The sequence below is a fragment of the Oncorhynchus mykiss genome, chromosome 14 (assembly GCF_013265735.2).
Source record: "Oncorhynchus mykiss isolate Arlee chromosome 14, USDA_OmykA_1.1, whole genome shotgun sequence".
Taxonomy (NCBI): Eukaryota; Metazoa; Chordata; class Actinopteri; order Salmoniformes; family Salmonidae; genus Oncorhynchus; species Oncorhynchus mykiss.
This window is the reverse complement of record NC_048578.1, coordinates 39,768,272-39,790,771: the sequence shown is the minus strand read 5'-3', so window position 1 is coordinate 39,790,771 and position 22,500 is coordinate 39,768,272. Positions and strand designations below refer to the sequence as shown.

At 46.7% G+C, this 22,500-nt stretch overlaps 1 protein-coding gene across 1 annotated transcript in view; it reads left to right on the top strand.

Moving 5' to 3' along the window:
• LOC110513519 (netrin receptor UNC5A-like) overlaps positions 1–22,500 on the top strand; it is a 598,088-nt gene that overhangs the window by 270,648 nt on the left and 304,940 nt on the right. The window contains exon 2 of the mRNA XM_036943545.1: positions 2,672–2,890. Coding sequence (XP_036799440.1) covers positions 2,672–2,890 — 219 coding nt within the window. The remainder of the gene's footprint in view (positions 1–2,671; positions 2,891–22,500) is intronic.

Genomic DNA, 22,500 nt, shown 5'->3' with positions numbered 1-22,500 from the left:
CAACACGTTCTCTTGTACTGTCCTTTGAAGATAAATACATGTTGAGAAAACGATTTCTGCTCAACAAGGGGGTTGGAAATGGATGCCTGTGTTAAGTGTGTAAAGTTTATACTCATTCCCCTGTCATCTTCCTCTCCCCCTCTCTCCTTCTCTCCTCTCCTCTCTTTTCCCCTTCTCCTGTCCTCTCCTCTATCCTCCTCTCCTCCCCTCATTTCCTCTCCTTTCCTCTCCTTTCTCCACCTTGCCTCTCCTCCTCTCCTCTCCTCACCTCTCCTCCTCACCTCTCTACCTCTCCTCTCACCTCTCTCCATCTCTCTTCCTCTCCTGTCCTCTCCTCCTCCTCTCCTCTGCCTAGAATGATGGGGCGGCAGGGTAGCCTAGTGGTTAAAGCATTGGACTAGTAACCGGAAGGTTGCAAGTTCAAACCCCCGAGCTGACAAAGTACAAATCTGTCGTTCTGCCCCTGAACAGGCAGCTAACCCACTGTTCCTAGGCCGTCATTGAAAATAATAATTTGTTCTTAACTGACTTGCCTAGTTAAATAAAGGTAAAATGAAAAAAATGTCAGTTCAACCAGTAGACAGATAGCAGAGTCCAAAAGTATGTGGACACAAACAGCTCATTCCAAAATCATGGGCATTAATATGGAGTTTGTCCCCCCCTTTCCTGCTACAACAGCCTTCTGAGAAGGCGTTCCACTAGATGTTGGAACATTGCTGCTATAACAGCCTCTTCTGCGAAGGCTTTCCACTAGATGTTGGAACATTTCTGCAATAACAGCCTCCACTCTTCTGGGAAGTCATTAATATGGAGTTGGTTTCCCCTCTGCTATAATAACAGCCTCCACTCCTCTGGGAAGGCATTAATATGGAGTTGGTTCCCCCTCTGCTATAATAACAGCCATTATTCCTCTTCTGGGAAGGTTAAGACTTCCACTGGAACTAAGGGGCCCGAACCATGAAAAACAGCCCCAGACCATTATTCCTCCTCCACCAAACTTTACAGTTGGCACTACGCATTGGGACAGGTAGCGTTCTCCTGGCATCCGCCAAACCCAGAAGCGTGATATACATTCAGCACTTGGGACAGTCCCATTCTGTTAGCCGGTCTACACAGCTTCTAAGCCGTTGTTGCTTCTAGACGTTTCCACTTCACGATAACACCACCTACAGTTGACCCGGGGGTCAACTCTAGCTGGGCTGAAATTTGATGAACTGACTAATTGGAACAGTGGCTTCCAACGACGGTGCCACGTTGAAAGTCACTGAGCTTTTCCGTAAGGTCATTCTACTGCCAATGTTTGTCTATGGAGATTGCATGGTGGTGTGCTCGATTTTATACACCTGTCAGCAACGGGTGTGGCTGAAATGGCAGAATCCACTCATTTGAAGGGGTGTCCACATACTTTTGTATATATAGTATACTGTATATGACATAGTGTGAGTGACTGACTGGATTTATGACCCGCAGTCAGATGTGATCTTAAAGTGAAGAGATTAAGAGCAGGAGAGAGAGTCTGGGTTAACCAGGAGAAAAGAAAGATGGGCTGTGGTCTCTCTGACCCATGGCTAGTGAATTTAAACCCTCAGTAACTTCAGCGTTGAGTTATTTCAGTGTGAGTAGGAGTGTCTGAACAAGAAACCAGGACACGATGCTGCCCACTCAATGGAATCGATGTGTGTTTTACCATGTACCAGTGTTGTTCACAGTAACAAAGACACTCTCCTCACTCAATTCTGGAGAATATAGCTTCTTCTTCTCCACTCTAAAACCACTTTAACTGCAAGGTCTCTCAACCAAAAAGACAGAGGGACTTTCTAAAAAAAAGACATTGTAAAAATAATCAGTTTCAGGGTATTCTACCTATTGACAGTTTCTGGACACATTGTGTTGGATTGCGGCGATCGGTTGAAGAGCATGTATTTCGTTTTACTAGCATATAAGAGCAGTTGGAGGCCACGGAAGGAGTGTTGTGTGGCATTGAAGCTCATTTGGAGGTTTTATAACACAGTGTCCAAAAGAGGGGCCAGAAGTATACAGAATGGTGTCGTCTGCGTAGAGGTGGATCAGAGAATCACCAGCAGCAAGAGTGACATCATTGATGTATGCAGAGAAGAGAGTCGACCCGAGATTTGAACCCTGTGGCACCCCCATAAGAGACTGCCAGAGATGAACCTGGCAGGGCAATCATTAGAAAAACCAAGGCTGTTGAGTCTGCCGATATGAATCGAAAGCCTTGGCCAGGTCGATGAAGACAGCTGCACAGTACTGTCTTTTATCAATGGCGGTTATGATATCGTTTAGGACCTTGAGCGTGGCTGAGGTGCACCCGTGACCAGCTCAGAAACTGGATTGCATAGCGGAGAAGGTATGGCGGGATTCGAAATGTTCGGTCATCTGTTTGTTGTCTTGGCTTTCGAAGACATTAGAAAGACAGGGTAGGATAGATATAGGTCTGTAACAGTTTGGGTCTAGAGAAGAGGGGGATGACCGTGGCAGCTTTCCAATCTTTAGGAATCTCTACCTATTGACAGTTTAATATATTGTGTTTACTAAAATCTGTTGACTGTCTTTAACAAAATATGTAGTTTCAGGGATTCTACGTTACAGAACTATTGTCTTAAAAATTTTCTTTTAACAAAAATCTTTCTCTTTCCTGTTTATCTCCCAGTTGGTACGGAGCATGTTGCCACGGCGACACTTCCTGCCTCCTTCAACGACCTGTTACCTCACTTCCTGGTGGAGCCTGACGATGAGTACATAGTGAAGAACAAGCCCGTCACCCTGACCTGTCGCTCCACACCGGCAACACAGATCTACTTCAAATGTAACGGGGAGTGGGTCCATCAAGATGATCACCTAATCGACCGCACCGTGGACCCTGCAACAGGTAAACCAATTATTAGGTCAGTTAGCAGAGGCTTTTATCAGACGTGGCTTACAGATTCCTTCAATTTACAAGTAGATTAATTGTGTTCATTAATTTAGACGACACATGGGCAGTCACATGGGCAGTCTGGGCAGAACAATGGACAGACACATGGGCAGACACATGGGCAGTCTGGGTTGAACAATGGACAGACACATAGGCAGCCTGGGTAGACACATGGGAAGTCTGGGCAGACACATGGGCAGTCTGGGCAGACACATGGGCAGTCACATGGGCAGCCTGGGCAGACACATGGGAAGTCTGGGCAGAACAATGGACAGACACATGGGAAGTCTGGGCAGAACAATGGACAGACACATGGGAAGTCTGGGCAGAACAATGGACAGACACATGGGCAGTCTGGGCAGACACATGGGCAGTCTGGGCAGACACATGGGCAGACACATGGGAAGTCTGGGCAGACACATGGGCAGACACATGGGCAGACACATGGGCAGTCTGGGCAGACACATGGGCAGACACATGGGCAGTCTGGGCAGACACATGGGCAGACACATGGGCATTCTGGGCAGACACATGGGAAGTCTGGGCAGACACATGTGCAGACACATGGGCAGACACATGGGCAGACACATGGGCAGTCTGGGCAGACACATGGGCAGACACATGGGCAGTCTGGGCAGACACATGGGCAGACACATGGGCAGTCTGGGAAGACACATGGGCAGACACATGGGCAGACCCATGGGCAGTCTGGGCAGACACATGGGCAGACACATGGGCAGTCTGGGCAGACACATGGGCAGACCCATGGGCAGTCTGGGCAGACACATGGGCAGTATGGGCAGACACATGGGCAGACACATGGGCAGTCTGGGCAGACACATGGGCAGACACATGGGCAGACCCATGGGCAGTCTGGGCAGACACATGGGCAGACACATGGGCAGACACATGGGCAGACACATGGGCAGACACATGGGCAGACACATGGGCAGTCTGGGCAGATACATGGGCAGCCTAGGCAGACACATGGGCAGACACATGGGCAGCTCTTAATGCCTGGAACAATGACAATGGCATGCTTTGCAGAGCGGGCCACCTCTGCCACCTCTGCCACTCTGTGCTGCAGCTTGTTGTGACTCTGTCAGGTACACTCAGTCTTGTCCAGGGTTCTGGTGTTGCGTTGTATTACCTCCATCTCCGTGGATACAGTATACAGTTTAAGGTTCACATTAGTAATCTGTAGTTACTATGGTTGTGGGTTTGACAACCGTGTATGTTTGGGTTGTCAAGGTAACACAAGCATTACACTACGTGACCAATACAATTTTATTTGACAGTAACTACCTTGGTTCATCTCTTAGAACTATACCTTTTCTCACCGTGGTAACCAGTTGTCAGTTATACCATAATGTTTGTTTTCCACTGGTCTGCCCTCCAATCCCCTGGCGGTGTCTGTCTCTGGGCCTTCCCACATCCGCTCTCTCTCTCTGTCTCTCTCTCTCTTTCTTTGTCCCTGTCTCTCTCTCTCTCTCGGTCTCTGTCTCTCTGTCTCTCTCTCAATTCAATTAAATTCAATTCAATTCAAGGGCTTTATTGGCATGGGAAACATGTGTTAACATTGCCAAAACAAGTGAGGTAGATAATATACAAAAGTGAAATAAACAATAAAAATTAACAGGAAACATTACACATACAGAAGTTTCAAAACAATAGTTACATAACAAATGCCATATATATATATATATATTGCACGTTTTCCTACTTACAAAGCATGTAGAGGTCTGTAATTTATCATAGGTACACTTCAACTCTGTGAGACGGAATCTAAAACAAAAATCCAGAAAATCATAAAAATCACAGACCTCTACATGCTTTGTAAGTAGGAAAACCTGCAAAATCGGCAGTGTATCAAATACTTGTTCTCCCCACTGTATATACAATGTTGTAACAATGTACAAATGGTTAAAGTACACAAGGGAAAATAAATAAGCATAAATATGGGTTGTATTTACAATGGTGTTTGTTCTTCACTGGTTGCCCTTTTCTTGTGGCAACAGGTCACAAATCTTGCTGCTGTGATGGCACACTGTGGAATTTCACCCAGTAGATGTGGGAGTTTATCAAAATCGGGTTTCTTTTCAAATTCTTTGTGGATCTGTGTAATCTGAGGGAAATATGTATCTCTAATATGGTCATACATTGGGCAGGAGGTTAGGAAGTGCAGCTCAGTTTCCACCTTATTTTGTGAGCAGTGAGCACATAGCCTGTCTTCTCTTGAGAGCCATGTCTGCCTACGGCGGTCTTTCTCAATACCAAGGCTATGCTCACTGAGTCTGTACATAGTAAAAGCTTTCCTTAAGTTTGGGTCAGTCACTGTGGTCAGGTATTCTGCCTATGTTTAGGGCCATATAGCATTCTAGTTTGCTCTGTTTTTTTGTTAATTCTTTCCAATGTGTCAAGTAATTCTCTTTTTGATTTCTCATGATTTGGTCTAATTGTGCTGCTGTCCTGAGGCTCTGTGGGGTCTGTTTGTGTTTGTGAACAGAGCCCCAGGACCAGCTTGCGTAGGGGACTCTTCTCCAGGTTCATCTCTCTGTAGGTGATGGCTTTGTTATGGAAGGTTTGGGAATCGCTTCCTTTTAGGTGGTTGTATTTTCCCAGAAGTGGTTAGATTCTATGGATTCTTCAGTTACATTGAGCTGATATCTGACGTGCTGTTCCTTCTTTTTCCGTAGTGTATTTCTGTATTGTTTTAGTGACTGACCATAGTGAAGGCGTAGACTCAGGTTTCCTGGGTCTTTATGTTTTTGGTTGGACAGGTTTCTCAATTTCTTTCTTAGGTTTTTGCATTCTTCATCCAACCATTTGTCATTGTTGTTCATTTTCTTAGGTTGTCTGCTTGAAATGTTTTGACAGGGAAGCTGAGAGGTCAAATATACTGTTTAGGTTTTCTGCTGCCAAGTTTACACCTTCACTATTACAGTGGAATGTTTTGTCTGGGAAGTTGTCTCAAGGGGATTGAATTTGTTGGTGCCTAATTGTTTTTTAGTAGGTTTCCACACTAGTTTCCTTCCATCTATAGTATTTCTTAATAATATTCAGTTCTTTTGGCTTTGATGCCTCATGATTGAGGATTGCTCTGTTCAAGTAGACTGTGATTTTACAGTGATCTGATAGGGGTGTCGGTGGTCTGACTGTGAACGCTCTGAGAGACTCTGGGTTGAGGTCAGTGATAAAGTAGACCACAGTACTACTTAAAATCAATGAGCTGTAAGAGTACCTACCATAGGAATTTCCTCGTAGTCTACTATTGACTTTGTACAGACCCAGCGAGCGACAGAGCTGCAGGAGTTGTGACCCATTTTTGTTGGTTATGTTGTCGTAGTTGTGTGTAGGGCTGCATATGGGGGATGGAATGCTGTCACCTCTAGGTAGGTGTTTGTTCCCCTGTGTGCTGAGGGTTACAGTTCAGTCCCTGGGTCTGGAAATGGTTGATTTTCCCCTCCAGGATGGAGAAGCTGCCTTCATTAAAGTATGGTGTTTCTAGTGGGTAGCACACAGGAGGACATGTTTTCTCTGTTGAGATAATTTCCTTATTAATTTCTAGCCAAACGTAAAATGTTCCTGTTTTGACTAATTTAATAGAGTGGGTTAGGTCTGTTCTATACCAAATTAGCATACCCCCTGAGTCTCTTCCCCGTTTCACACTTGGTAGTTTGGTGGATGGGACTACCAGCTCTCTGTAACCTAGAGGGCAACCAGTGGGTCCGTCTCCTCTATACCACCCACCTGGTAGTGTGGTGGATGGGACTACCAGCTCTCTGTAACCTAGAGGGCAACCAGTGGGTCCGTCTCCTCTATACCACCCACCTGGTAGTGTGGTGGATGGGACTACCAGCTCTCTGTAACCTAGAGGGCAACCAGTGGGTCCATCTCCTCTATACCACCCACCTGGTAGTGTGGTGGATGGGACTACCACCTCTCTGTAACCTAGAGGGCAACCAGTGGGTCCATCTCCTCTATACCACCCACCTGGTAGTGTGGTGGATGGGACTACCATCTCTCTGTAACCTAGAGGGCAACCAGTGGGTCCATCTCCTCTATACCACCCACCTGGTAGTGTGGTGGATGGGACTACCAGCTCTCTGTAGCCTAGAGGGCAACCAGTGGGTCCATCTCCTCTATACCACCCACCTGGTAGTGTGGTGGATGGGACTACCATCTCTCTGTAACCTAGAGGTCAACCAGTGGGTCCGTCTCCTCTATACCACCCACCTGGTAGTGTGGTGGATGGGACTACCACCTCTCTGTAACCTAGAGGGCAACCAGTGGGTCCATCTCCTCTATACCATCCACATGGTAGTGTGGTGGATGGGACTACCAGCTCTCTGTAGCCTAGAGGGCAACCAGTGGGTCCATCTCCTCTATACCACCCACCTGGTAGTGTGGTGGATGGGACTACCAGCTCTCTGTAACCTAGAGGGCAACCAGTGGGTCCATCTCCTCTATACCACCCACCTGGTAGTGTGGTGGATGGGACTACCAGCTCTCTGTAACCTAGAGGGCAACCAGTGGGTCCATCTCCTCTATACCACCCACCTGGTAGTGTGGTGGATGGGACTACCAGCTCTCTGTAACCTAGAGGGCAACCAGTGGGTCCATCTCCTCTGTACCACCCACCTGGTAGTGTGGTGGATGGGATTACCAGCTCTCTGTAACCTAGAGGACAACCAGTGGGTCTGTCTCCTTTATACCACCCACATGGTAGTGTGGTGGATGGGACTACCAGCTCTCTGTAACCTAGAGGACAACCAGTGGGTCCATCTCCTCTATACCACCCACCTGGTAGTGTGGTGGATGGGACTACCAGCTCTCTGTAACCTAGAGGGCAACCAGTGGGTCCATCTCCTCTATACCACCCACCTGGTAGTGTGGTGGATGGGACTACCAGCTCTCTGTAACCTAGAGGACAACCAGTGGGTCTGTCTCCTTTATACCACCCACCTGGTAGTGTGGTGGATGGGACTACCAGCTCTCTGTAACCTAGAGGACAACCAGTGGGTCCATCTCCTCTATACCACCCACCTGGTAGTGTGGTGGATGGGACTACCAGCTCTCTGTAACCTAGAGGGCAACCAGTGGGTCCATCTCCTCTATACCACCCACCTGGTAGTGTGGTGGATGGGACTACCAGCTCTCTGTAACCTAGAGGGCAACCAGTGGGTCCATCTCCTCTATACCACCCACCTGGTAGTGTGGTGGATGGGACTACCAGCTCTCTGTAACCTAGAGGACAACCAGTGGGTCCATCTCCTCTATACCACCCACCTGGTAGTGTGGTGGATGGGACTACCAGCTCTCTGTAACCCAGAGGGCAACCAGTGGCTCCATCTCTTCTGTACCATGTTTCTTGTAGGATGACAATGTCTGTATTTCCGATTTCTTTGGTAAAGTCCGGGTTCCTGCTCTTTAGGCCAAAGGCAGATGACCTCAGGCCTGGGATATTCCAGGATGAGATAGTGAAGGCTTTGTGTTCCATAAAGTATCCAATGTGGTTATTTATGTATCTCTCTCTCTCTCTCTGCCGCACAGGACAGGATGAAATACAAGTCTCATTACAAGGCTGCCGCTATTAATGCTTTATCAATTAGCAGGTGGTACGAGGCCATTATCATCATCCAGGTTTCCCCTCTCCTCTCCTCCCCTCTCCTGCCATGGCCTCCCCTCTCCTCCCCTTGCCAACCCTCTTCTCCCCTCTTCCTTTTCTGGCCTCCCCTCACCAACCCTCTCCTCTCCACTCCTCTCCTCCACTCCTCTCCTCCACTCCCCTCCACTCCTCTCCCCTCACCAACCCTCCACTCTCCTCTACTCCCCTCCACTCCTCTCCCCTCACCAACCCTCCACTCTCCTCCCCTCCACTCCCTTCCACTCTTCTCCTCTCTCCTCCACACCCGTCCACTCCTTTCCCCTCACCAACCCTCCCCTCTCCTCCACTCCCGTCCACTCCTCTCCCCTCACCAACCCTCCACTCTCCTCCACTCCCCTCCACTCCTCTTCCCTCACCAACCCTCTCCTCCGCTCCACTCCCTTCCACTCTTCTCCTCTCTCCTCCACTCCCGTCCACTCCTCTCCCCTCACCAACCCTCTCCTCTCCTCCACTCCCCTCCACTCCTCTCCCCACTCCTCCCTTGGCCTCCCCTCTCCTCTCCTCCCCTCACCAACCCTCTCCTCTCCTCTCCTCCCCTCCACTCCTGCTTCTCCTATTTACTGCTGTTCACAAGAGCTCAAGATAGCAGCATATTGGCTTCTGCTTAAAATGTGTCCAGGATTGTCCTCCGATAGGTTGATAGCCCATTAAAGATCATGTTTAATTACTGCTCTGTTCAGCCACCCCATCCCAGCCAGGAACTGAGGACTTTTAACTTTGAGCACAGTTCAGTTTCTTCGATAAGAAAATAGCTCATTCATCCTAAATCAAATCAAATCAAATCAAATGTATTTATATAGCCCTTCGTACATCAGCTGATATCTCAAAGTGCTGTACAGAAACCCAGCCTAAAACCCCAAACAGCAAGCAATGCAGGTGTAGAAGCACAGTGGCTAGGAAAAACTGCATAGAAAGGCCTAAACCTAGGAAGAAACCTAGAGAGGAACCAGGCTATGTGGGGTGGCCAGTCCTCTTCTGGCTGTGCCGGGTGGAGATTATAACAAAACATGGTCAAGATGTTCAAATGTTCATAAATGACCAGCATGGTCGAATAATAATAAGGCAGAACAGTTGAAACTGGAGCAGCAGCATAGTCAGGTGGACTGGGGACAGCAAGGAGTCATCATGTCAGGTATTCCTGGGGCATGGTCCTAGGGCTCAGGTCCTCCGAGAGAGAGAAAGAAAGAGAGAATTAGAGAGAGCATATGTGGGATGGCCAGTCCTCTTCTGGCTGTGCCGGGTGGAGATTATAACAGAACATGGCCAAGATGTTCAAATGTTCATAAATGACCAGCATGGTCGAATAATAATAAGGCAGAACAGTTGAAACTGGAGCAGCAGCACAGCCAGGTGGACTGGGGACAGCAAGGAGTCATCATGTCAGGTAATCCTGGGGCATGGTCCTAGGGCTCAGGTCCTCCGAGAGAGAGAAAGAGAGAAGGAGAGAATTAGAGAACGCACACTTAGATTCACACAGGACACCAAATAGGACAGGAGAAGTACTCCAGATATAACAAACTGACCCTAGCCCCCCGACACATAAACTACTGCAGCATAAATACTGGAGGCTGAGACAGGAGTGGTCAGGAGACACTGTGGCCCATTCCGAGGACACCCCCGGACAGGGCCAAACAGGAAGGATATAACCCCACCCACTTTGCCAAAGCACAGCCCCCACAACCACTAGAGGGATATCTTCAACCACCAACTTACCATCCTGAGACAAGGCTGAGTATAGCCCACAAAGACCTCCGCCACGGCACAACCCAAGGGGAGGGGGGGGGGGGGGGGGGCCAACCCAGACAGGATGACCACTAAAAAAAAAGACACACAGAGACAGACAGGCACACAGAGACAGACAGGCACACAGAGACAGACAGGCACACAGAGACAGACAGGCAGACAGGCACACAGACAGACAGACAGACAGACAGACAGACAGACAGACAGACAGACAGACAGAGACAGACAGAGACAGACAGAGACAGACAGAGACAGACAGACACACAGAGGACATATCTATGTTTGATCCCTCTATTTCTATGATTAATAGTGCTGCTGTATGTATTAAATAAAGAATATCTACTTCCTCTAAATCTCCTTTCTCTCAGATACAAAAACAACCGAATGACTAAATCACATTTAAAAACCACTGGGTCTGGTCAATCAGGAAATACAGATTTTATACAGATGAAAGCCTATGGGGACTGTGCCACAAATGGCTCCACATTCCCATTTTAGTGCACTACTTTCAACCAGAGCCCTATGGGCCGTGGTCAGAACATTTGACACTATAAAGGCAACAAGGCTCCTTTTGGGACGCAGACAGTGGCACCATAATAACACACGATTAGTTCTATTCAGGAAGTAATAGCTAGATGGTTTAAAAGATTTTGAGCTACATAACATATAGTATTTAGACTTGAAAGGATTGATTGAGGGCAGATGGGGTGGGGGGGGGGTAAGGGATAGGGGATTGGGTTAGGGTTAGGGTTAGGGTTAGGGTTAGGGGTTAGGGTTAGGGTTAGGGTTAGGGTTAGGGGTTAGGGTTAGGGTTAGGGTTAGGGTTAGGGTTAGGGTTAGGGATAGGGGATTGGGTTATCACTGTGGTGATAAAGCACTGAGGTTGTAAGAGAAGGAAGGTCATATTCTTTGAGTCCAAAATGGCACCCTATTCCCTATAAAGTGCACTTATTTTGACCAGGGCTCATTGGGCAACACAGATTCTATGTAAAGTATAAGGGTGGCATTTGGGACGCAGACTTCTAGAGGACAGGACACGTTAGGAGTGATTACGGTATTAAAATATACCATAAGAAGAGGCCACCAATAATAACTATGTAACTCAGGCAGGAGGTTTATGAGTCTTGTAACTGTGTAACTCAGGCAGGAGGTTTATGAGTCTTGTAACTGTGTAACTCAGGCAGGAGGTTTATGAGTCTTGTAACTGTGTAACTCAGGCAGGAGGTTTATGAGTCTTGTAACTGTGTAACTCAGGCAGGAGGTTTATGAGTCGTGTAACTATATAACTCAGGCAGGAGGTTTATGAGTCTTGTAACTGTGTAACTCAGGCAGGAGGTTTATGAGTCTTGTAACTATATAACTCAGGCAGGAGGTTTATGGCGAGTCGATGTTAATGGGGGGCCTGTTCGGCCCTCGTTTTTCTACAGTCCACGATCAGCTCCTTTATCTTGCTCACATTGAGGTGAGTGGTTGTTGTCCTGGCACCACACTTATAGGCTGTCTCATCATTGTCGGTGGGTGATCAGGCCTACCACTGTCGCGTCGTCAAACTTAATGATGGTGTTGGAGTCGTGCTTGGCCACACAGTCGTGGGTGAACCTGGGAGTACATCTAATGAGTGTCAGAGCCGGTGGAGTAGGATTCAATCTCAGTCCTCTATTGACGCTTTGCCTGTTTGATGGTTCGTCTGAGGGCGCAGCAGGGATTTTTTTAAGCATCCGGATTAGTGTCCCGCTCCTTGAAACGGCAGCTCTAGCCTTTAGCTCGGTACGCTGAAGCCGGTGCCTGAGGTGGTGTACTCCTCAATGTCATTGGATGAATCCAGGAACGTGTTCTTGTCTGTGCTAGCAAAACAGTCCTGTCATCTGACCACTTCTGTACTGAACGAGTCGCTGGTACTTCCTGCTTTAATTTTGGCTTGTAAGAAGGAATCAAGAGGATATAATTATGGTCAGATTTGCCAAATGGAGGGCGGGGGAGAGCTTTGAATGTGGAGTAAAGGTTGTCTACAGTTTTTTTTTCCCCTCTGGTAGGAGGACATGCTGGTAAAAATGAGGCAAAACGGATTTAAGTTTGCCTGCGTTAAAGTCCTCGACCACTAGGTGCCTCATTTCTGGATGGGCATGTTTTTGTTTGCTTATGGCCTTATAGAGTTGGTTGAGTGCGGTCTTAGTGCCAGCATCGGTCTGTGGTGGTAAATGGACAGCTACAAATAATATAGATGAGAACTCTCTTGGTAGATAGTGTGGTCTACAGCTTATCATGAGGTACTCTACCTCAGACGAGCAATACCTCGATACTTCTTTAATATTAGACATTGCGCACCAGCTGTTATTGACAAATAGACACACCCCCGCCGCTCATCTTACCAGACGTAGCTGCTCTGTCCTGCCGATGCACGGAGAAGCCAGCCAGCTCCTATATTATCTGTGTCTTCGTTCAGCCACATCTCGGTGAAACATAAGATATTACAGTCTTAAATGTCCCGTTGGTAGGATAGTCTTAACCTCTCTGGTACAGGTGGGACACTAGCGTCCTACCTCGCCGCAGTGAAATCGCAGGGCGCCAAATTCAAAACAACAGAAATCTCATAATTATAATTCCTCAAACATACAAGTATTATACACCATTTTAAATATAAACTTCTTGTTAATCCAGCCACCGTGTCAGATTTCAAAAAGGCTTTATGGAGAAAGCACACCTTGCGATTATGTTAGGTCTGAACCTAGCCACAGAAACCCATACGGCCATTTTCCAACGAAGGAGAGTGTCACAAAAGTCAGAAATAGCATTAAAATGAATCACTTACCTTTGATGATCTTCATCTGATGGCACTCCCAGGTCTCCATGTTAGACAATAAATATATGTTTTGTTCAATAAAGTTCATATTTATGTCCAAATACCTCCTTTATGTTTGCGCGTTTAGTCCAGTAATCCAAAATGCACAAGGTGCGGGCACAACGTCCAGACGAAAAGTCAAAAAACGTTCCATTACAGTTCATAAAAACATGTAAAACGATGTATGTAATCAAACTTTAGGAGGTTTTTATCATAAATCTTCAGTAATATTCCAATCAGGCAATTCCTTTGTCTTTAGAAATGAAAAGGAACGGAGCTCGTGCTCACAGCCACGCGTGTGACTAAACTCAAGGCTTTCTGCCAGACCCCTGATTCAAACAGCTCTTATTCTCTACCCTTTCACAGTAGAAGCATGAAACAACGTTCTAAAGACTGTTGACATCTAGTGGAAGCCGTAGGAAGTGCAATCGACACAGTATAGACACAGTATATTGGATAGGAAATCACTTGAAAAACTACAAACCTCAGATTTCCCACTTCCTGGTTGGATTTCTCTCAGGTTTACGCTTGCCATATGAGTTCTGTTATACTCACAGACATCATTCCAACAGTTTTAGAAACTTCAAAGTGTTTCCTATCCAAATATACTAATACTATGCATATCCTAGCCTCTGGGCCTGAGTAGCAGTTTACTCTGGGCACGCTTTTCATCCGGACGTGAAAATACTGCCCCCTACACCCGTGACGTTAATTGCAGATCGTCCAGTTTGTTTTCCAATGATTTCACGTTGGCCAATAGGAGGGTAGTGGTGGTTTACCTATTCGTCGGCAAATTCTTACACCCCACCTTCCTCCCCCTTTTCCTCTGTCTTTTCTTCACGCTGGTGATGGTGATTTGGGCCTTGTCTTGAGCTGCCTATGAGTTACAAACTGACTTACAAACTGACTAAAACGGCAGCCAGCCGTCCTTTAATATCGACATGAAGTGGAGTGGGTCGAGAGTTTCAAGTTCCTTGATGTCCACATCACCAACAAAATATCATGGTCCAAACACACCAAGACAGTCGTGAAGAGGGAAGGACAACAGCTTTTCCCCCTCAGGAGACTGAAAAGATTTGGCATGGGTCCTCAGATCCTCAAAAAGTTCTACAGCTGCAACATCGAGTGCATCCTGACCGGTTGTATCACCGACTAGTATTGCAACTGTTCGGCATCTGACCGTAAGGTGCTACAGAGGGTAGTGCGCACGGCCCAGTACATCACTGGGGCCAAGCTTCCTGCCTTCCAGCACCTCTATACTAGGCATTATCAGAGGAAGTCCCCCTGTATAAAGCCTCATTATTGTTATTTAATTTTCTTGTGATACTTTTAGATTTTATTTTACATTTTTACTTTAGTTTATTTAGTACATATTTTCTAAACTCTATTTCTTGAACTGCATTGTTATAAGTATTTCACCTGTTGTCGGCACGTTAGACAAATACAATTAGATTTGAGTCTGTGTTACTTAGCCACTGACTATTCAGTGTTTCCATGTACCTGAGATACTAGATAGACTACAGTAGAGTGTCTTGTGAAAAGGGAAACATGTCCCCTGATTATTAGCAATGCAGTGTTTTAATCATACCAGTCCAGCTTTATGTAATCATTTCAATCAGCAGTAGCAGCAGAAAATTACAATAATAATCTTCATTTTCATGGAAAGGAATATCACGAGGGTGTTTAGACAGGTGTTAAGACAGGAATGTGGAATGCATGTATTTTCCACTTGAGAGACTGGTGTTGTCACGGGTGACGGAGACGGCAGCTTCAGGACCACATAATGCATCAACCCCATCAGAAGAATCAAATAAATCCATCTTGTTTCTGCCTGTGCAACAATCCTCAACTCACACTGCCAATCTCCTGTCTCTACATAATGAGTCTGATGGCAGAGAGAGAGGGAGAGAGAGATGGAGAGATGGAGAGAGAGAGAGAGAGAGAGGGGGCTAGAAAGAGAGATGGAGAGGGAGGGAAGGGTAGAGAGAGAGATGGAGAGAGAGGGAAGGCTAGAGAGAGAGATGAGAGAGAGGGAAGGCTAGAGAGAGAGATGGAGAGACTGAGAGCATTAGAGAGAGAGGGGGAGGGAGAGAGATGAGGAGGAGAGGGGGAAGAGAGAAGAGAGAAAGAAAGAGGATGAACCCAATCTGCTGTCTCCTGTCGTTCCATGGTGTGTCTTATTAGGAGAGAGAGAGAGAGAGAGAGAGAGAGAGAGAGAAAAAAAAGAGAGGAGGAGAGGGGTGGAGAAGAGGGCCTAATCTATTCAAACACACAGTCAGCATTGATTTCCTCTGATGGGATAGGGCGTTATTAGACAAGCCAGCTAGATGTCTTCATTTCCATTCTGATGACGTTAGAGAGTGGACAGAACACACAATAATGTCCTGGGAAATATAGAGGCCTGACGAACATCCATAGCGATTGGAACGTTATTAGTAGTCAGATGGACGGGTTCAGGTGGATATTATTTTTTATAGTAACTGTATATTATAGGAGTAGTGGGACTGGGAATGTGGGTATTCATGTCCTTTATAAAGTGAGAGTTTGTCTTTGAAGCAGCCGCAGCAGAAAAACTATTGAGATGAGTGACTCAGGACAGGTAATGATAAAGCATCAACATCACATTTTAGGGCGACGACTCCCATTAGACCGGAGACATGAGCATCTAGTCATCATATACAGATCTCTGACGAAGGTAACACCGACATTACATTTTAGGGCGACGATTAGGCCCGAGACATGAGCATCTAGTCATCATATACAGATCTCTGACTAAGGTAACACCGACATCATCTTTTAGGACGTGGTAACGAGGTTAACAATAATGGTTGAGGTCAGTTGAGTGGGTGAATTTAATATTGATGGTTTAACCTCTCTTGAGTTTCAGGCTGGTTTTTTGGAAAAATGAATTGAAAAATGTTTATGTATTTGAGGCTATTACAAAAACAATTTTGTTGACCTGAAACACTTTTTTTGATGGGTAAATTATCAAGCCATTCGATTTACTTCTTGAAAAAAGTCCAATAAATGCTATTTTTTATATTTCAGTTAGCATAGCATCAATTGTTGCTTTATATTTCAGTTAGCATAGCATCGATTGTTTGCTTTATATTTCAGTTAGCATAGCATCGATTGTTTGCTTTATATTTCAGTTAGCATAGCATCGATTGTTGCTTTATATTTCAGTTAGCATAGCATCGATTGTTGCTTTATATTTCAGTTAGCATAGCATCGATTGTTTTTTTATATTTCAGTTAGCATAGCATCGATTGTTGCTTTATATTTCAGTTAGCATAGCATCGATTGTTGCCTACTAGGTTGTGCATGTTCTATGAATCAATTTAGCCTACGTTGTATTTTATGTTGGACTTGCGCTCACAATCAATTTGTAATTTGTCCAATTCTAACTTAAACATAATTTTTTAAGGAGTGGGACAGTCCAACCATTTTTGGAGCTTTTATTTAAGAGATTACCCATAATGACTCTGGCATACGTGTGCTGGGGTCAGTGGCTTTAAACACTGGACCGTACAAGCACTGAGGCCTCAACCACTGTCTCGTACAGGCACTGAGGCCTCAACCACTGTCTCGTACAGGCACTGAGGCCTCAACCACTGGACCATACAGGCACTGAGGCCTCAACCACTGGACCATACAGGCACTGAGGCCTCAACCACTGGACCATACAGGCACTGACATCATAACCACTGGACCATACAGGCACTGACATCATAACCACTGGACCGTACAGGCACTGACATCATAACCACTGGACCATACAGGCACTGACATCATAACCACTGGCCTGTACAGGCACTGACATCATAACCACTGGACCGTACAGGCACTGACATCATAACCACTGGCCCGTACAGGCACTGACATCATAACCACTGGCCCGTACAGGCACTGACATCATAACCACTGGACCATACAGGCACTGACATCATAACCACTGGCCTGTACAGGCACTGACATCATAACCACTGGACCATACAGGCACTGACATCATAACCACTGGCCCGTACAGGCACTGACATCATAACCACTGGCCCGTACAGGCACTGACATCATAACCACTGGACCATACAGGCACTGACATCATAACCACTGGCCCGTACAGGCACTGACATCATAACTACTGGACCGTACAGGCACTGACATCATAACCACTGGCCCGTACAGGCACTGACATCATAACCACTGGCCCGTACAGGCACTGACATCATAACTACTGGACCGTACAGGCACTGACATCATAACCACTGGCCCGTACAGGCACTGACATCATAACCACTGGCCCGTACAGGCACTGACATCATAACCACTGGGCCATACGGGCACTGACATCATAACCACTGGCCCGTACAGGCACTGACATCATAACCACTGGACCGTACAGGCACTGACATCATAACCACTGGCCCGTACAGGCACTGACATCATAACTACTGGACCATACAGGCACTGACATCATAACCACTGGACCATACAGGCACTGACATCATAACCACTGGCCTGTACAGGCACTGACATCATAACCACTGGCCTGTACAGGCACTGACATCATAACCACTGGCCTGTACAGGCACTGACATCATAACCACTGGCCCGTACAGGCACTGACATCATAACCACTGGCCCGTACAGGCACTGACATCATAACCACTGGACCGTACAGGCACTGACATCATAACCACTGGACCGTACAGGCACTGACATCATAACCACTGGCCCGTACAGGCACTGACATCATAACCACTGGCCCGTACAGGCACTGACATCATAACCACTGGCCCGTACAGGCACTGACATCATAACTACTGGACCATACAGGCACTGACATCATAACCACTGGCCCGTACAGGCACTGACATCATAACCACTGGACCGTACAGGCACTGACATCATAACCACTGGCCCGTACAGGCACTGACATCATAACTACTGGACCGTACAGGCACTGACATCATAACCACTGGCCCGTACAGGCACTGACATCATAACCACTGGCCCGTACAGGCACTGACATCATAACCACTGGACCGTACAGGCACTGACATCATAACCACTGGCCTGTACAGGCACTGACATCATAACCACTGGCCTGTACAGGCACTGACATCATAACCACTGGACCATACAGGCACTGACATCATAACCACTGGCCTGTACAGGCACTGACATCATAACCACTGGACCATACAGGCACTGAGGCACCAGTCATTTATTCAGCATATTGCCTTGAACATGTAAAATACAGATATGTAAATGCATTATAATCCACATAACAATTCACACGAGATCCGTTGTGTCCTCCGCTGTGTCCTCCGCTGTGTCCTCCGCTGTAGCCTCCGTTGTGTCCTCCGCTGTGTCCTCCGCTGAAGCCTCCGTTGTGTCCTCCGCTGTAGCCTCCGCTGTAGTCTCCGCTGTAGCCTCCGTTGTGTCCTCCGTTGTGTCCTCCGCTGAAGCCTCCTTTGTGTCCTCCGTTGTGTCCTCCGCTGAAGCCTCCGTTGTGTCCTCCGTTGTGTCCTCCGCTGTAGCCTCCGCTGTAGCCTCCGTTGTGTCCTCCGTTGTGTCCTCCGCTGTAGCCTCCGCTGTAGCCTCCGTTGTGTCCTCCGTTGTGTCCTCCGCTGAAGCCTCCGTCGTGTTATTCAGTCATTACAGATCATGATAATGTTATGCAGTGTTTTTCAGTCATTACTGATCATGATAATGTTCTACAGTCTTTTTCAGGCATTACCAATCATTATAATGTTATGCAGTGTTATTCAGTCATTACCGATCATGATAATGTTATTCAGTCAGTACCGATCATGGTAATGTTATGCAGTGTTATTCAGTCATTACCGATCATGATAATGTTATTCAGTCAGTACCGATCATGGTAATGTTATGCAGTGTTATTCAGTCATTACCGATCATGATAATGTTATTCAGTCAGTACCGATCATGGTAATGTTATGCAGTGTTATTCAGTCATTACCGATCACGATAATGTTATTCAGTCATTACCCATCACGATAATGGTATGCAGTGTTATTCAGTCATTACCGATCATGATAATGTTATTCAGTGTTATTCAGCCATTACCGATCATGATAATGTTATTCAGTCATTACCGATCATTATAATGTTATGCAGTGTTATTCAGTCATTACCGATCACGATAATGTTAATCAGTGTTATTCAGTCATTACCGATCATGATAATGTTATTCTGTGTTATTCAGCCATTACCGATCATGATAATGTTATTCAGTCATTACCGATCATTATAATGTTATGCAGTGTTATTCAGTCATTACCGATCACGATAATGTTATTCAGTGTTATTCAGTCATTACCGATCATGATAATGTTATTCAGTGTTATTCAGCCATTACCGATCATGATAATGTTATTCAGTCATTACCAATCATTATAATGTTATGCAGTGGTAGATAGTCATTACAGATCATTATAATGTTATTCAGCGTTGCTAGGCGTTGCTAGGCGTTGCTTGGCGTCTCTTTATTTTCACAACAAAATAAAAACCCTGACCCACTATTCCTGTTTGGAAACCCAGTCAATGTGTGTACCAAATGGTACCCTATTCCCTATATAGTGCACTACTGTAGACCAGGGCCCTATTCCCTATATAGTGCACTACTTTAGACAAGGGCCCTATTCCCTATATAGTGCACTACTTTAGACCAGGGCTCTATTCCCTATAAAGTGCACTACTTTAGACCAGGGCCCAATGGGAGATATTACAGAAGACTCTTGACTGATTGGCTGCTTACGTGGTGCTGGCCTTGGCATTTACAGAAGACTCAGGAGAAGAGAAGACAGGAGAAGAGAGAGAAGAGTAATCAGGAGAAGAGAAGACAGAAGTCAGGAGAAGAGAAGACAGGAGAAGAGAGAGAAGAGTAATCAGGAGAAGAGAAGACAGGAGAAGAGAGAGAAGAGTAATCAGGAGAAGAGAAGACAGAAGTCAGGAGAAGAGAAGACAGGAGAAGAGAGAGAAGAGTAATCAGGAGAAGAGAAGACAGAAGTCAGGAGAAGAGAAGACAGAAGTCTGTCTGTCTGTCTGTCTGTCTCTGTCTGTCTGTCTGTCTGACTCACTCATTCACTCACTCACTCACTCACTCACTCACTCACTCACTCACTCACTCACTCACTCACTCTCACTCACTCACACTCTCTCTCACGCACACTCTCTCTCACTCACACTCTCTCTCACTCACACTCTCTCACACTCACACTCTCTCACTCTCACTCTCTCTCTCTCTCTCTCTTACACACTCACTCACTCACTCTGATGCAATAAAAGGACTGGTTGCCTTGGAAACTGTTAAGAGTTAAGAGTCCACTGTGACTGTGACGGGCAGAATGAAAGGAGACACACACACAAGCCACTTACTATGAGCTTCTGCCATGCTTCTCCCTGGAAGCAGGATTAGTGTGAGGCCATCAGTACAAGTCCTGAGGGTAGAGCTGGCATCATTCAACCTGAGGGTAGAGCTGGCATCATTCAACCTGAGGGTAGAGCTGGCATCATTAAACCTGAGGGTAGAGCTGGCATCATTCAACCTGAGGGTAGAGCTGGCATCATTAAACCTGAGGGTAGAGCTGGCATCATTCAACCTGAGGGTAGAGCTGGCATCATAATAGTTTATTATAATTATGTAATTTTTTTAAAAGTTATTTTTGCCCCTTTTTCTCCCCAATTTCGTGATATCCAAATTGGTAGTTACAGTCTTGTCCCATTGCTGTAACTCCCCTATGAACTCGGGAGACGCGAAGGTCAAGATCTATGCGTCCTCCGAAACACGACCCCGCCAAGCCGCACTGCTTCTTGACACACTGCTCGCTTAACCCGGAAGCCAGCCGTACCAATGAGTCGGAGGAAACACCGTCCAACTGGCGAACCGAAGTCAGCGTGCACTGCGCCCGGCCCGCCACAGGAGTCGCTAGAGCATGATGGGACAAGAACATCCCGGCTGGCATAACCCTCCCCTAACCCAGATGACGCTGGCCAATTGTGCACCGCCTCATTGGTCTCCCGGTCACGGCTGGCTGTGACACAGACGAGGATCAAACCCAGGTCTGTAGTGCGATGCAGTGCCTTAGACCGCTGTGTCACTCGGAAGGCCACACATTCATAATAAACAATGACCAGTCGTGTACAACTACAGAACATCTGAACGTTTTGCTGACTCACCAGAAATCACACAGAAGTTACGTGGAGGTTATTATAAGAAACAGGGCGATGAAATATTAACAGCCTCTTTGTATTTACACTAAGAGGCAGAGTTGGGGAATTTATGCATCACTGCTCAGTTCTCCTACCACATTCCTCACCTTAGACAATTCCCCGGTGTGTGTGTGTGTGTGTGTGCTCGCATACTCGACCCAGAGCAGGTACTAGACACAAAGAAAGTAAAGCTGTCTGAGAGACAGAGATGATGAGACAGGTCCACCATGAGACTGAGATGATGAGACAGGTCCACCATGAGACTGAGATGATGAGACAGGTCCACCATGAGACTGAGATGATGAGACAGGTCCACCATGAGACTGAGATGATGAGACAGGTCCATCATGAGACTGAGATGATGAGACAGGTCCATCATGAGACAGGTCCATCATGAGACTGAGATGATGAGACAGGTCCACCATGAGACAGGTCCATCATGAGACTGAGATGATGAGACAGGTCCACCATGAGACAGAGATGATGAGACAGGTCCATCATGAGACAGAGATGATGAGACAGGTCCATCATGAGACAGAGATGATGAGACAGGTCCATCATGAGACAGAGATGATGAGACAGGTCCATCATGAGACAGAGATGATGAGACAGGTCCACCATGAGACTGAGATGATGAGACAGGTCCATCATGAGACTGAGATGATGAGACAGGTCCACCATGAGACAGAGATGATGAGACAGGTCCACCATGAGACAGAGATGATGAGACAGGTCCACCATGAGACAGAGATGATGAGACAGGTCCACCATGAGACTGAGATGATGAGACAGGTCCACCATGAGACTGAGATGATGAGACAGGTCCATCATGAGACTGAGAGGGAGGGAGGGAGGGAGGGAGGGAGGGAGGGAGGGAGGGAGGGAGGGAGGGAGGGAGAGACACAGAGAGAGAGAGAGACAGAGAGAGAGAGAGAGAGAGAGACACAGAGAGACAGAGAGAGACGGAGAGAGACAGAGAGAGAGAGAGAGAGAGAGAGAGAGAGAGAGAGAGACAGAGAGAGAGAGACAGAGAGAGAGAGACAGAGAGAGAGAGACAGAGAGAGAGAGACAGAGAGA